The sequence below is a fragment of the Haliotis cracherodii genome, unplaced genomic scaffold (assembly GCF_022045235.1).
Source record: "Haliotis cracherodii isolate W230 unplaced genomic scaffold, xgHalCrac1.p SCAF_17, whole genome shotgun sequence".
NCBI classification, from domain to species: Eukaryota; Metazoa; Mollusca; class Gastropoda; order Lepetellida; family Haliotidae; genus Haliotis; species Haliotis cracherodii.
Window position 1 is genome coordinate 25,561,254 of NW_027266272.1, and position 14,536 is coordinate 25,575,789.

The 14,536-nt window shown below is 41.6% G+C and overlaps 3 protein-coding genes across 3 annotated transcripts; all 3 read right to left on the reverse strand.

Moving 5' to 3' along the window:
* Nucleotides 1-1,813: 1,813 nt before the first annotated feature.
* On the reverse strand, nt 1,814-2,731 carry LOC139465063 (uncharacterized). Its single transcript, XM_071246760.1, has one exon. The coding sequence runs from the start codon at nt 2,729-2,731 to the stop codon at nt 1,814-1,816; it is 918 nt and encodes a 305-aa protein (XP_071102861.1).
* A 4,865-nt stretch (nt 2,732-7,596) lies between these two features.
* LOC139465064 (uncharacterized) lies at nt 7,597-8,529 on the reverse strand. The gene has a single exon (XM_071246761.1). It carries the CDS (start codon nt 8,527-8,529, stop codon nt 7,597-7,599), a length of 933 nt encoding a protein of 310 aa, XP_071102862.1.
* Nucleotides 8,530-13,599: 5,070 nt separating this feature from the next.
* Nucleotides 13,600-14,532, reverse strand: LOC139464896 (uncharacterized). Its single transcript, XM_071246474.1, has one exon. The coding sequence runs from the start codon at nt 14,530-14,532 to the stop codon at nt 13,600-13,602; it is 933 nt and encodes a 310-aa protein (XP_071102575.1).
* Between the last annotated feature and the right edge of the window lie 4 nt (nt 14,533-14,536).

A 14,536-nucleotide genomic window follows, 5' to 3' on the forward strand; every position in this document is an offset into this window, starting at 1 on the left:
CCTAAAATGATTTGGCTCGTCTAGACTGCCCCATATCCTGAAACTAAGCATTGTTCTGGGCTCCATTTGGATTCTGTTTTATATTTTGTAGATACATATTTTTAAATAAGGTAACTTCATTTATGGGACTACATGTTGGTCTGTGAGTGAGTGAGTATGGTTTTACGCCGCTTTTAGCAATATTCCAGCAATATCACGGCGGGGGACACCACGAATGGGCTTCACACATTGTACTCATGTCGGGAATCGAACCCGGGTCTTCAGCGTGACGAGCGAACGCTTTAACCACTAGGCTGACTGACCGCCCAAATGTTGGTCTGTAGCATCTCTAATAAGTTAAGATAAGGGCTTCCCGACGTGTGTGTGCGTGCCTGCGTGCGTGCGCATACGTGTGCGTGAATTTCTTAAGCTATTTCAGGGAAATACGTGTTGTCATAAACATTGATTATTTTAATACGTCATCATGTGATACAGAGATTATAACAGATAGTGTTTCCGTTTCGTAAATATCATATGTTAAAAAAAACCCAGTTAAGTGAGTGAGTGAGCTGGGATTAACGCCACTGTGAACAGTATTCCAGTTATATCACAGAGTGTCTGCTTAATGTGAAGCAGGTCTTACCACGTGAAATCCACGAGAACGAGTATGGTGCTGACAAACCCAGATACCAGTGAATCGAGATTCGAACCAACAATCATAGGTTTCTGGCATGCCCTATGGATGAATTGCGCCGCCTTGGACGACTTGGCCACCCGTGCCCCCAGAATAACAATTGGATTATGCGAGCCTTTGATTCATCTTCGTTAATGAGACTATATCTGTGTTTATCAGATACACATGGCTGATGATCCGACATGCCATGCAGTACTTTATCCTTGTTCACATATGTGGAATACTGACACAAATATTAACATACTTCTCAGTTTCAAGACCTTACAGGGGGCACGGGTGGCCCAGTCGTCTAAGGCGCCACGATTCGCTGTGCAGAGTCGCGTCCCTTGGGCACGCCAGAAACCTATGATTTTGGGTTCGAAGCCCGGTTCGCCCTGATTATGTTTCTAGGTTTGTCAGCACCATACCCGTGCTCGTGGCTTTCACCGAAGTGGTAAACGTCTAAGACCTGCATCACTTCGGGCTTTCCTCCCACATTAAGCTGACACGCCGTGATATAACTGGAATACTGTTAAAAGCGGCGTTAAACCCAACTCACTCACTCAAGACCTTACACGTCGCTATATAAGTTCAATAATCTTCGCGGCGTTAAACCTAATTTCACCTCACCTTGAAGACCTACAGAAACGTTTGTTCTGGAATTTCAGAAATACACAGGAGTGTACGGACGTCAACAGAATGCGGTAATGTTCCGTCATAAACCGTATGCAGTTCTGACTGGTCATCGACAGCTATTTCTTATGGATCGATATGTAAGCTATCGCTGATTCATAAGACGGCCTTTGTGTGAAAACGATTACTATAGAGGTACATGTATTAGAAAATTGATACTTCATTTTAACCAGTCAGAATCAAGCATTCACGTTATAATAACTGATAAGACGAATACACTGGAGTTTTCATGTGTTTGACATGGTCTGGTTATTTTATGAGAAACACATATGTAGTCAATGAATATTTTATTACAAAAAATAGATCATATACGATGAAACTGACATCGCCTGATGTCACACACCGACGTCTTCCGAAGAAAAGATTTCTTCAACCTACACATGCACAACAGAGGACGTCCTTAGACGTCTATAATTTTTCATAAATCAGTCATTCTTAACACCATTAACTAGGCTACATAAGTCTAGTCTAGAAGGAGAGTCGCATGTTTTGGGAGCCAGCGTTGTTTGAGGGGAGTCCACCTTGACCAAATCCTCCGTTCAGACCTGAAGGGAGTCCCTGGTTCATTCCCTGAGACTGTCCGCCTCCTATTCCCTGGTTGAATCCACCTCCCAAACCGTTGTTGCTACCTGGGTTCTGCATGCCGAGAAGTCCCTGGCCGAAGAGCTGGTTCTGGGCTGTGAAAGAGGTGGTGGCAGGCTGACTGTCGATGCCGATCTTGCAGCACAGAGGGATGACGTCCATGCAGGTGGAGCCAGAGATCTGGTGAGAGGGACACAGAGCCAGTCCACGGCCGGTCAGCTCCTCGAAGGACAGGTTCTCCACGGTCTCAGAGGAGGTGGCGGTCTGTCCCTGGTAGATGGTGACGGGGGTGCCCACGATGCCGCGGGGAGTACGGGACTGGCTCCACCAGGTACGGTCGGTCAGGATGTCGCCGAGAGCACGACTGGAACACACTTCTTCAGTGCGGGAGAATTCAGTGACGACCAACTGGAACTGACCTTGGAGTGTTGAAGCAGGGTTGGAAGCGATGACAGTTGAGAGACGCAGACTTCGGGATCCACCGAATCGGTTAAACATGGGGTTGTTGAAGTTGTTGTTGTTGTTGCCAAGGCTGAAGGTGACCCTCATGTCATCGCCGTTGGAGTTCTTGGCGATACAGGTCTGGTACAGGGTGTTGTCTTGCACACTGGGCCTCAACGGTTGGAAGAGATTGTTCCCCCACCCTGCTCCTCCTTGAGCAAACGCACCGCCACCTAATCCTCCAAGTTGACCCATACCCTGACCTTGACCCTGACCTTGACCCATGCCCCACCACTGAGCACACACCTGGTGAGAGGCGAGCCCCAACACCACACACACAGCGACGACGAGTTGATGGACCATGGTTATTCTGGACTGACTGACCGAGTGAGAATGGCTGACCACTGATCGGACTCGGGTTATATCCACGGCTGTCGAGGTGCGGGGTCATAAATCTGTCCTAGGTGTGGGTCTTCCTCTTTCCTCCGTGACGTCAGAGTCTAATTACCAGCTTAATTGTCATTTGAAGCCTCGAGGGAACGTTAATTATTAATTAACAGGCATACAATTACCCAATATGGTCTTCCCTTGTCAAATATTGTTATCAATCCGTATCCATGGTTTTTTTAGAAAAGGTATGCGTCTATATCATATGAATATGAAAATTGTATTTAATTGAATTATTTGTAAAATAATTTGTTTTTAATGTACATAAAAGACTGATTTTTTAAAGAAAATATTTCTTCTTCAAGTTTTACACGCACGAAACTTTTCGCGGACATGTTTGAGGACCTGAAACATAGTGTTGTCAAGATAAATTTAATTAATATGATACCGTGCTGACGTCAAGCAAATATCACTGTTGACGTGATATAGACATCATGACGACATATGTGATGAAGTCACAGCAGGGATGACGTATAGAAGGCAATACGAATTCTTTGCTACAGCTGACTATAAAGAGATCGTATCCAAACGCTATTTACCCAAAACATTAAGTACGATGTTAGGATATCACTTACTTGATTTCTACATTCTACATAATAAAATACAGAATAAAAAGGGAGTGAGCTAAAGTTTAACGTCACATCGGCATTATTTCAGCCATATAGCGACCAGAATAGATAGTAAAATGGCTCCGGAATATTTAGATGCAAGAAACACTGAATATTGTTTTATGTATACGTACGGAATATGATCTTTTAAAATAATTATTATTTATTTTTGCCAGCAGCATCTTCGTGCCCGCAGTAAAAGGGGACCTGCTTCCAATCAATATGATGTGTTGCAGAATGCCAGCTTCAACCTTTGTTAAGTACAGCAACGAAGATTCCGTAAGAACATAATCATCTGAAAAATCCCGCATGACATCACGCCTCATCTATCACATTACATTATATTATATTAGTCATATCATATCATATCATATCATATCATATCATATCATATCATATCATATCATATCGGCCCGTGAAGATTCCGGGGTAGAATAGGTCTTCAGCAACCCATGCTTGCCGTAAAAGGCGACTATGCTTGTCGTAAAAGGCGACTAACGGGATTGAGTGGTCAGGCTCGCTGACTTGGTTGATACATGTCATCGATCCCAATTGCGTAGATCGAAGCTCATGATATCAATCACTGGATTGTCTGGTCAAGACTCGATTATTTACAGACCGCCGTCATATAGCTGGGATATTGCTGAGTGCGGCATTAAGCAACAAACCAACCAACCAACCAATCATATCATATCATATCATATCATATCATATCATATCATATCATATCATATCATATCATATCATATCATATCATATCTCAATTATTGACCGTTCATTATGGCAATATCATGATTTATTGGCCCAAGAAACTGATATTGACTATGGTCAATAATTGTTTTATTACATAATTTAAAAAAAACCAAACACACAAGAATATTTCAAATTTAACAATAATTGAATCAGATGTCACCGGAAGTCACAGGAGGTGATGAAAGACAAGCCTTGCGTTACGCTCTCTCTGATAGGCTGAAAATATTTTTATCCTTTGAGACCGCAGGGCGGTACCACTTTTGATCTCTGTTCGACAGGGTGGGTTTCAGGGCGATACGATGTTGTGTTACGTTGACGTACGCATGACGTCCATTAGGTCGTCTCTGGACAGGCATGGATGTGTCTGGAGACGTCCTGATGGACGTCAGGCGAACGTCAACGTAACGCAACATGTCAGTTTTTGGTTTTGTAATGATACGGGATGGAATCACTATAACTGCCAGAACGCCATCGCATATTGTCCCTAGAAGGGTCACTGGAAGGTACTACCGATGCAACATAATCTGGACTGGAGACTGAATCTCGACTCACCTGAAAACACTAAATGAAACTATCGGCGATTCATTCATTTTCTTCGCTCTAAATACCAATGGCGTCAGGCTAGAAAGTGTCGATATCTTAATGGCGCTGCAACATGTGGTCGCCGTGCATGCAGATTAGTTACATGAAGACGACTACTAATCGTCTGGTCAGTAACTTGAGGGGCGGTCTTGTAGCCTACTGGTTAAAGCGTTCGCTCGTCACGCCGAAGACCCGGGTTCGATTCCCGACATGGGTACAATGTGTGAAGCCCATTTCTGGTGACCCCTCTGGTGACGCATGCAATAGCCCTTATGGTTCATCACGTTGTAGACAACATACCTCCAATCTGATCACAAATACCGTATTAAAACATGAGTAGAGAGCTTATATGTTACTGTGGCTCATGAGAGAGAGAGAGAGAGAGAGAGAGAGAGAGAGAGAGAGAGAGAGAGAGAGAGAGAGAGAGAGAGAGAATATTGTTTATTAAAGTGTCACATGTTATATACACTTCGTGATAAGATATATACAAAACAGTAAAATATAACATCCGGCCAAATATGACCTACGAGACACTATAAAACGTATCAATCATAAACCTATTGACAATATTTACAAGTCCTATCCAACAGTGGGGTAGGTGGCTTGGCGTAACTTGTCGCTGGCTTTTCATAGCTGATCTTTCTTCAGACGACCAATCATAGTTTTCATATTTCATGATCCCCTCCGTAAGAGGCGACTAACGGGATCGGAGGGTCAGGCTCGCTGACTTGGTTTATGCATGTCATCGTATCCCAGTTGCGTAGGTCGATGCTCATGTTATCAATCTCTGGATTGTCTGGTCCAGACTCAGTTATTTACAGACCGCCATATAGCTTGAATATTACTGAGTGTGGCGTTAAACAAAAACAAACAAAACTACCTCGGGCCTGTTTCAAGACCTGAGGTGGTGACAAAACTCTCTACATTTGTGAGCGGACTTACATATATTATACGGCCTGTTACTCATTACCACTGACACTTATTCCTTCCATTGTATTGCCTTTTTTTGTGATTGAAAACCTAAAGCTTATCGATTTTTCATTGATCTTGTGTTACCACTTATTGATTTCACAATTTAGCTCTGTCCGTACCTATTTCTGGGTTATCCTTTGTAACAGTACTCTGGGGCTCGTCCGGGATCTGAATTAAATTTGCTGAAAATTCTTCATTTGTGAACACATTGTTTTCATGCTACCCTCATTTCATACACTAGAAATTGTGAAATCGGTAAATGAACACGCAAGGTCAATGAACAATCACTAATTTTTTTTATTTTTTTTAACTTTTATTGTAACACTGTTTTAGCTTTTAGCTTTTGGTTTTAATTTCCGGTAGGACAGGACATGCTTACCCTTTTCGCAAAAACCTGGTGTCATCACTGATTTTCAGCGGTCCATTCACAGCTATTTTGTCTTTTACGACAAATGAAATCTCTTTCGTCGAAAAATCAAGACTGATTATTCTCTAATGACATTTTGGGCTGTCGGGTAGCCTAGTGGTTACAATTTAATGCACGTGCATCTTCCTAACCAAAGCACTGTGTTTTGAGCCTTAAATTTGCAGTATTTCCGCAATATAATAATCACTGGACTGTCTGGTCCAGACTCGATTATTTACTGACCGCTGTCATATAGCTGGAATATTGCTGAGTGCGACGTTTAACAACAAACCAACCAACCAACAACCGTTCGTACTGCCCTCCCTTGCGCAACGTTTTATACAATTTTATGCACGTGCATCTTCCTAACCAAAGCACTGTGTTTTGAGCCTTATATTTGCAGTGTTTCGGCAACTGTTTCAACCCAGTGAGGCTTTCTCAACGTTTATAATTGTTTAGTCAAATACAATTTTCAAGTGTACTTACTTTTGCCCGCCAGTATATATCCGGTTAACACACAATACACTAAGGTGCATTCTATGACTTGTTTATTTCCATTATTATTTCATTCATAAAGATTGTTCACTACTGGCCCGATTTATTTTGGTTTGGGGATTTTTTTAACTAAACTATTTGTGCTTTCAAGGGTTATTTTAGGGCTGTGATATTTAATTGGAAACTATACACTGGTTCTATTACTTATATACTTCGAACTTGACACCAAAGTAATATGTTTTCGTTTTCAAGTAAAACGTTGTTACATTTATTTATTATTATTATTTTCGAACTTTCTGGTTCTTAAGGTCGGCGAATCCGTGAACAAAGGAAACTGTAAGGCCTGAAGCGCCTTGTGATCTAACCCAAATGATAGCGAGTGGCTATATATTGAGTGTATATATTGCGCACGTGCCCTACGTGCAAAGTAAACAACCTATTTGGATCTGTTCTCGCATGTGGGCGCCCACTTTTCACATATCCGTCTCTGCACATTTTCAACACACCCGTGTCTACAAGCAGACGGCAGAAGTTCAGAAAAGTAAGAACCAGTTTTGTTTAGGGAGGCTACATTAATTGAACAAACACGACATCAAGGGTGATCTCTTTATTAATATATATGTTGCGCACACCAATCTTTCCACTCACACAATGATAATGAGCTCATCGAATTCGGTATGAATTTTAAAAGGTAGTGATACGACATGAAAGAATTCGTAGTTGGTGATATGTTTAATGGATAATAAATTAATATGCTGAATGAATGATAAATATATGTCAAAGTTATTTACAAAAAATAGATCATATACGATGAAACTGACATCGCCTGATGTCACACACCGACGTCTTCCCAAGAAAAGATTTCTTCAACCTACACATTCACAACAGAGGACGTCCTTAGACGTCTATAATTTTTCATAAACCAGTCATTCTTAACACCATTAACTAGGCTACATCAGTCTAGTCTAGAAGGAGAGTCGCATGTTTTGGGAGCCAGCGTTGTTTGAGGAGAGTCCACCTTGCCCAAATCCTCCGTTCAGTCCTGAAGGGAGTCCCTGGTTCATTCCCTGAGACTGTCCGCCTCCTATTCCCTGGTTGAATCCACCTCCCAAACCGTTGTTGTTACCTGGGTTCTGCATGCCGAGAAGTCCTTGGCCGAAGAGCTGGTTCTGGGCTGTGAAAGAGGTGGTGGCAGGCTGACTGTCGATGCCGATCTTGCAGCACAGAGGGATGACGTCCATGCAGGTGGAGCCAGAGATCTGGTGAGAGGGACACAGAGCCAGTCCACGGCCGGTCAGCTCCTCAAAGGACAGGTTCTCCACGGTCTCAGAGGAGGTTGCGGTCTGTCCCTGGTAGATGGTGACGGGGGTGCCAACGATGCCGCGGGGAGTACGGGACTGGCTCCACCAGGTACGGTCGGTCAGGATGTCGCCGAGAGCACGACTGGAACACACTTCTTCAGTGCGGGAGAATTCAGTGACGACCAACTGGAACTGACCTTGGAGAGTTGAAGCAGGGTTGGAGGCGATGACAGCTGAGAGACGAAGGCTACGGGCTCCACCAAATCGGTTAAACATGGGGTTGTTGAAGTTGTTGTTGTTGTTGCCAAGGCTGAAGGTGACCCTCATGTCATCGCCGTTGGAGTTCTTGGCGATACAGGTCTGGTACAGGGTGTTGTCTTGCACACTGGGTCTCAAAGGTTGGAAGAGATTGTTTCCCCACCCTCCAGCTTGACCTTGACCTTGTCCCATGCCAAGCGCACCGCCACCTAATCCTCCAAATTGACCCATACCCTGACCTTGACCCTGACCTTGACCCATGCCCCACCACTGAGCACACACCTGGTGAGAGGCGAGCCCCAACACCACACACACAGCGACGACGAGTTGATGGACCATGGTTATTCTAGACTGACTGAGCGAGTGAGAATGGCTGACCACTGATCGGACTCGGGTTATATCCACGGCTGTCGAGGTGCGGGGTCATAAATCTGGCCTAGGTGTGGGTCTTCCTCTTTCCTCCATGACGTCAGAACCTAATTACCAGCTGATTGTCCCAATTAAGCCTTGAGGTTAAGTTAATGTAGGCTCACTCTATTTGTACCCATCCTTACAACATACCTATAGTTAAGTGGCCGACCCCATTGGTTTGCTAATGAATTCACAAGGCAGCACTTTCTTTAGTCTAAAATATAGTCCCTGAAATATAGTTTTTGTATACGTTTGAATAAAAATGATAGAATACCCGTCGAGCATGAAAGTCGACCCTTCATACGATTTCTTATTTTCTTATTATTTATATAATTTAGAAAATATTATTTAAACTAATAATTATTGCCCTAAGGCAAGACTCGTGCAAGTGTACAGATTTGGTTTAGTTTGTTTGTTGGTTAACGCCGCACTCAGCAATATTCCAGCTATATGACGGCGGTCTGTAAGTAATCGAGTCTGTACCAGACAATCCAGTGAGCATCGATCCACGCAATTGGGATACAATGACATGCATCAGCCAAGTCGGCGAGCCTGACCACCCGATCCCTTTGGTCGCCTCTTACCACAAGCATAGTCGCCTTTTGGTTGAACCTTATTTCACTACCTGTTTTTCACACCTACGTTTTCTGCGTCTGTGTCATCAGAAACTCAGTGTAGGTAGTATGAAGTGACAAATCAATGGTCAGTGTTAGTCCTGGATTAACACCTGAAAAGCGTGGATCAAAATCGCCGACCCAATGATATGCTAACTTGACCCCAACCCGCGGCATTTCTTTCGTATGCTGTACCTGGCCATAATTCAGTATATTTTGAATTTCGAACCAAAGTTTTATATTTCTGTATTGTTTCCGTTTTCAAGTTAAACATTTTATACCCCAGACCTAAAAGGGCGGGGTATATAGTTATACCGAGAAATTCCATCCGTCATTTCGGTCGTCCTTCCGAGGACATTTTTTGTGTGACCTACTCGTATAATTTGAAAACTTCTACATATATTCTTTCGAACTTGGTGAACACTTTACCAATACCAATAGGCGAGGTGCATTGCGAAGTTTGATGTTTGAATTTTCTGAAGAAAGAAAATACATTTGTTTTTCACTTTTTTACTTAGAATATTTTTACTAAACATTCGTGTGACCTATATAGAGAATCTCACCCGAGTGTCTTTTGATATCAAATATATCAACACGAGTTGATAAAAGTGGAAAAATTCCGAGGCTTGCCGAGGATTTTTGCCACTTTTATCAACGAGTGTTGATATATTTGATATCAAAAGACACGAGGGTGAGATTTTATTTATCATCCAACATCATTCTTTCAACTTTTTCAATTTGTAGACATTAATTAGCAGTGTCTTCAGTGTAAAAAGTACTGCAAACAGCTTAAGTTGCAGAACCATTAGTGATGTCATCTGATTGTGACGTCATGGTAACCAGTGACATCACAATGGTCTGCAAAGCATTGTGATGTAATGTCATTGCAGCGATATCTACAGTGTAGATATCGCTTGATCTCATCCAAGCGATATCTCCTGTGGGAGCCAGTTTTGGATGATAAAATTTGGAAACTACAGCATGGCTTCATTTCAAAGTTAGAGTACAGTGTGTATTTTCTGCAAAATATATATATTTATTTTCTTGTTTTGAACTTTCGAATATTTTTTTACTATAATATTTGTGCGACCTATAACTTAAACACTTCTTCGTGGATTCTTTTCCAAATGGAGGTACATTTTGTAGACGCAATGGGAGAGATGCAGTGCAAAGTTTGATTTTGCTGAGTGGATTTTCTAAGAAAATATTGCTTTTTACATGTTTTGAACTTAGAAATATGTTGGACTCGAAGCCAGGTGTATTAGTGAGCCCTGGTCACCTTAAATAGTCTTGTTTCATTTATTGTTTGGTATTACTTTCTGTGTTTAATAATGTCTTCTTTGACTTCGTGTGTAAGCAGAATATTATCTGTTTAACCCAAACGTGGAAAAATGTTCAGATGACTTTAAGTTTGTTTTTTCCTGATTTCATTTCATTACAGTCAGTTCGACCTAAAGAGAAGAGGGCAGGTCGCTGCAGTGGAGGTGTCGCAGTATATGTTAGTGGTAAACTTTCATCGTATTTTTCAAGGATACATGACGAATGGGTTGACTGTGTTTTTCTTGTATCCAGTGATGTATCCTGACACTGATACAAATATATATCAAATACAGCCCATGCAAGTCTACATTACTGCAGTATCTGAAAATGAAGAGAGTCACTGGGCTCCCTTTTGTTATATTTTTATTAAGATAACTGAACAACTGTTTTTTCTGCACGATATGTTCATTTCAGACACTAGATGTTAGTCTACTGAGGGCATTGAAATTTTAGAAACTTTTCTTGCAGTGCTCATAGACGAAATCCCGGAAAATGACTTCATCTTGTGTGGTAACTTTAATAGTAGAACTCGAACCGAATTCGATTATATTGGTTTTGATGCAGTTGATCATCTACCAATGGATGATATTGTGTATGAACAGAATGACAGCCCTGAAGAGCGAAAGAACAAGGACCAAGTAGTTAGAGACCAAGTATTAGAGCAACATGTGTTAGCTCACCATGTTATATGTGTGTGTCAGCATCCATTTACAAGTATGTAGAGGTCTTTAAAGGTATAAGTCGCACTGAGTCTGGCCATCTTCCCATATTTGCTTCTTTCTCATCATTGTTTAATGTAGTATACACTCTAGAACAGCCTAGGTGAGGCCAGGGGTAGATATACATGGAACGCGGATAAGAGTGGAGACTATATGAATAATTTTGAAAGTGAATTAGTGCAAGAAATGTTAAATTAATTTATTACCTGTGTGGAAATTGATGTTGATAAAGCCGCAGAGAAGTTACAGCATATAATGCAATACTGTGGAAGGAATATGAAAGTAAAGTTGTCCAAGTATATAGGCTTAAAGAAACAATCAGAATGGTTTGATGAAGAGTGTGAACACTTGAAGAGAGAAAAGTATAAACTCTTGAATACATTCAGAAAGGTTTCTTCTCCGGAAAACTATAACTTATACAAGAACATTAGAAACAAATGTAAATCTTTATGTAAACAAAAACAGACTAATTTTAAGCAGAGCATTAGTGAATGCTGCGAATGATAGTAACTGTACAACATTTTGGAGACTTGTGTAACGGTATATCACCTCAAGCTCGCAGGACTCTGGCATCGCACCTGCAACTTGGGTAGATTAGATCGTGTGATTTTATCGAACAAGATGTGGTAAACACTCTTCATCATTTAAAGTATGGAAAATCACCTGGTGATGATGGACACCCACCAGAATTGTACAAATCTGTTGAAAATGTATTAACTCCATATCTTGTCATTTTGTTTAATGCAGTGTTGTCCAGTGGACATTACCCAAAATTATGGTCAACGGGAATAATAATGCCACTGCATAAAAAAAGGTAGTAAAAGTGATCCTAATAACTTACGTGGTATATCACTTCTCAATATAATGGGTAAAATGTTTTCTTATATTTTGAGGCATAATTTGTGAATATCAAGGGGGGTCTAAGAAAGATCATACCACTATTGATAACATTTTCAATTTACAAGCTATTATACAAAAGTATATCACTCGCAAAAAGGAAAAGTATATTGCGCTTTTATTGATTTTAGAAAAAAACCCATTTGATATGGTTAATAGGAGTAAGTTAATGTGTTATTTATTGCAAAATGGTATTCATGGCAAGTTTTTATGTATTATCCAGAGTATGTATAATCATGTTAAAGCAACTGTAACATACGATTATGGCAAGAAAATTACTGAGTATTTTGATAGTTCATGTGGGTTAAGACAAGGTTGTACTCTTAGTCCAGTACTGTTTTCTTTATTAATCAACGAATTAGTTATATGTTTGGAAAGTAAATTCCAGGATGGTGTTTTTATCTCAGAGGAAATGTTAAATATAATTTCCCTATTGTTTGCCGACCATTTAATACTTGTTGCAAACAGTGTATTAAAATTACAAAAACGTCTTGATGAATTACATTTATACTCTTATAAATGGGGTATGGATATTAATACTGAGAAAAGTAAAATTATTGTGTTTAAAATGGGAGCACCCTTGTCAAAAAATGAGAAATGGTATTATAACGGTGAACGGATGAAAACAGTTAATTCCTATAAATATTTGGGACTTAATTTCATTCCCAAATTAATTTGGACTAAGGCCTGTAAAACTTTATGCGAGCAAGCAAACAAGGCACTTTGATCAGTTAAATCATTGATACGACGTTATGACATTTCGGTTACGGAAGTATTCTTTATATTTGATAAAAAAATTGTACCAATATTACTGTATGATGCTGAGATTTGGGGATACCAAAAATGGAATACGATTGAAATTGTTCACCGCAAATTTTGTAAAATTGCAAATACTGTAGCCTATGGTGAATGTGGCAGGTATCAACTTCATACTTTTTATCATGTAAAATACATAAAAATATTGGTCTAAGAATTTGAATATGAGCCCAAACAGATACCCAAACCAGTGTTATAAGATGGGTCAAATGGCAAATGGGTCAAATGGCCTTAATACAAATAAATCTGTCTGTCTGTCTGTTTTAGGTCGACGGATCCGTAAACAAAGTGAAAATGTTCTTTGACTGACGCGCCCAGCGCATTGACACAATTCCATCTGCATGAGAGAGAGAAGGGACAAGTAACAAAATCCCATGCCTGGGGATAATACGTAAATTGAACATAAAACAACTTAAATGAAGTCTTTTTATTAGAAAATATGTCGCACACACAATCTGTCCACACACACAATGATTATGGGCTGATCAACTCACTATCGGTTATAAATTTCTTGTGACATGAAAGAATTCGTAGTGAGTGATACGTTTCATTGACAATAAATTAATATGGTACATGAATGATAAATATTGAAAGTTATTGAAAGTCTATTGACTAGTCTACATAAGTTTAGTCTAGAATGAGAGTCGCATGTTTGGGGAGCCAGCGTTGTTTGAGGGGAGTCCACCTTGACCAAATCCTCCGTTCAGTCCTGAAGGGAGTCCCTGGTTCATTCCCTGAGACTGTCCGCCGCCCATTCCCTGGTTGAATCCGCCTCCCAAACCGTTGTTGCTACCTGGGTTCTGCATGCCGAGAAGTCCCTGGCCGAAGAGCTGGTTCTGGGCTGTGAAAGAGGTGGTGGCAGGCTGACTGTCGATGCCGATCTTGCAGCACAGAGGGATGACGTCCATGCAGGTGGAGCCAGAGATCTGGTGAGAGGGACACAGAGCCAGTCCACGGCCGGTCAGCTCCTCGAAGGACAGGTTCTCCACGGTCTCAGAGGAGGTGGCGGTCTGTCCTTGGTAGATGGTGACGGGGGTGCCCACGATGCCGCGGGGAGTACGGGACTGGCTCCACCAGGTACGGTCGGTCAGGATGTCGCCGAGAGCACGACTGGAACACACTTCTTCAGTGCGGGAGAATTCAGTGACGACCAACTGGAACTGACCTTGAAGAGTTGAAGCAGGGTTGGAGGCGATGACAGCTGAGAGACGAAGGCTACGGACTCCAACAAATCGGTTAAACATGGGGTTGTTGAAGTTGTTGTTGTTGTTGCCAAGGCTGAAGGTGACCCTCATGTCATCGCCGTTGGAGTTCTTGGCGATACAGGTCTGGTACAAGGTGTTGTCTTGTACACTGGGTCTCAACGGTTGGAAGAGATTGTTTCCCCACCCTCCAGCTTGACCTTGACCTTGACCCATGCCAAGCGCACCGCCACCTAATCCTCCAAATTGACCCATACCCTGACCTTGACCCTGACCTTGACCCATGCCCCACCACTGAGCACACACCTGGTGAGAGGCGAGCCCCAACACCACACACACAGCGACGACGAGTTGATGGACCATGGTT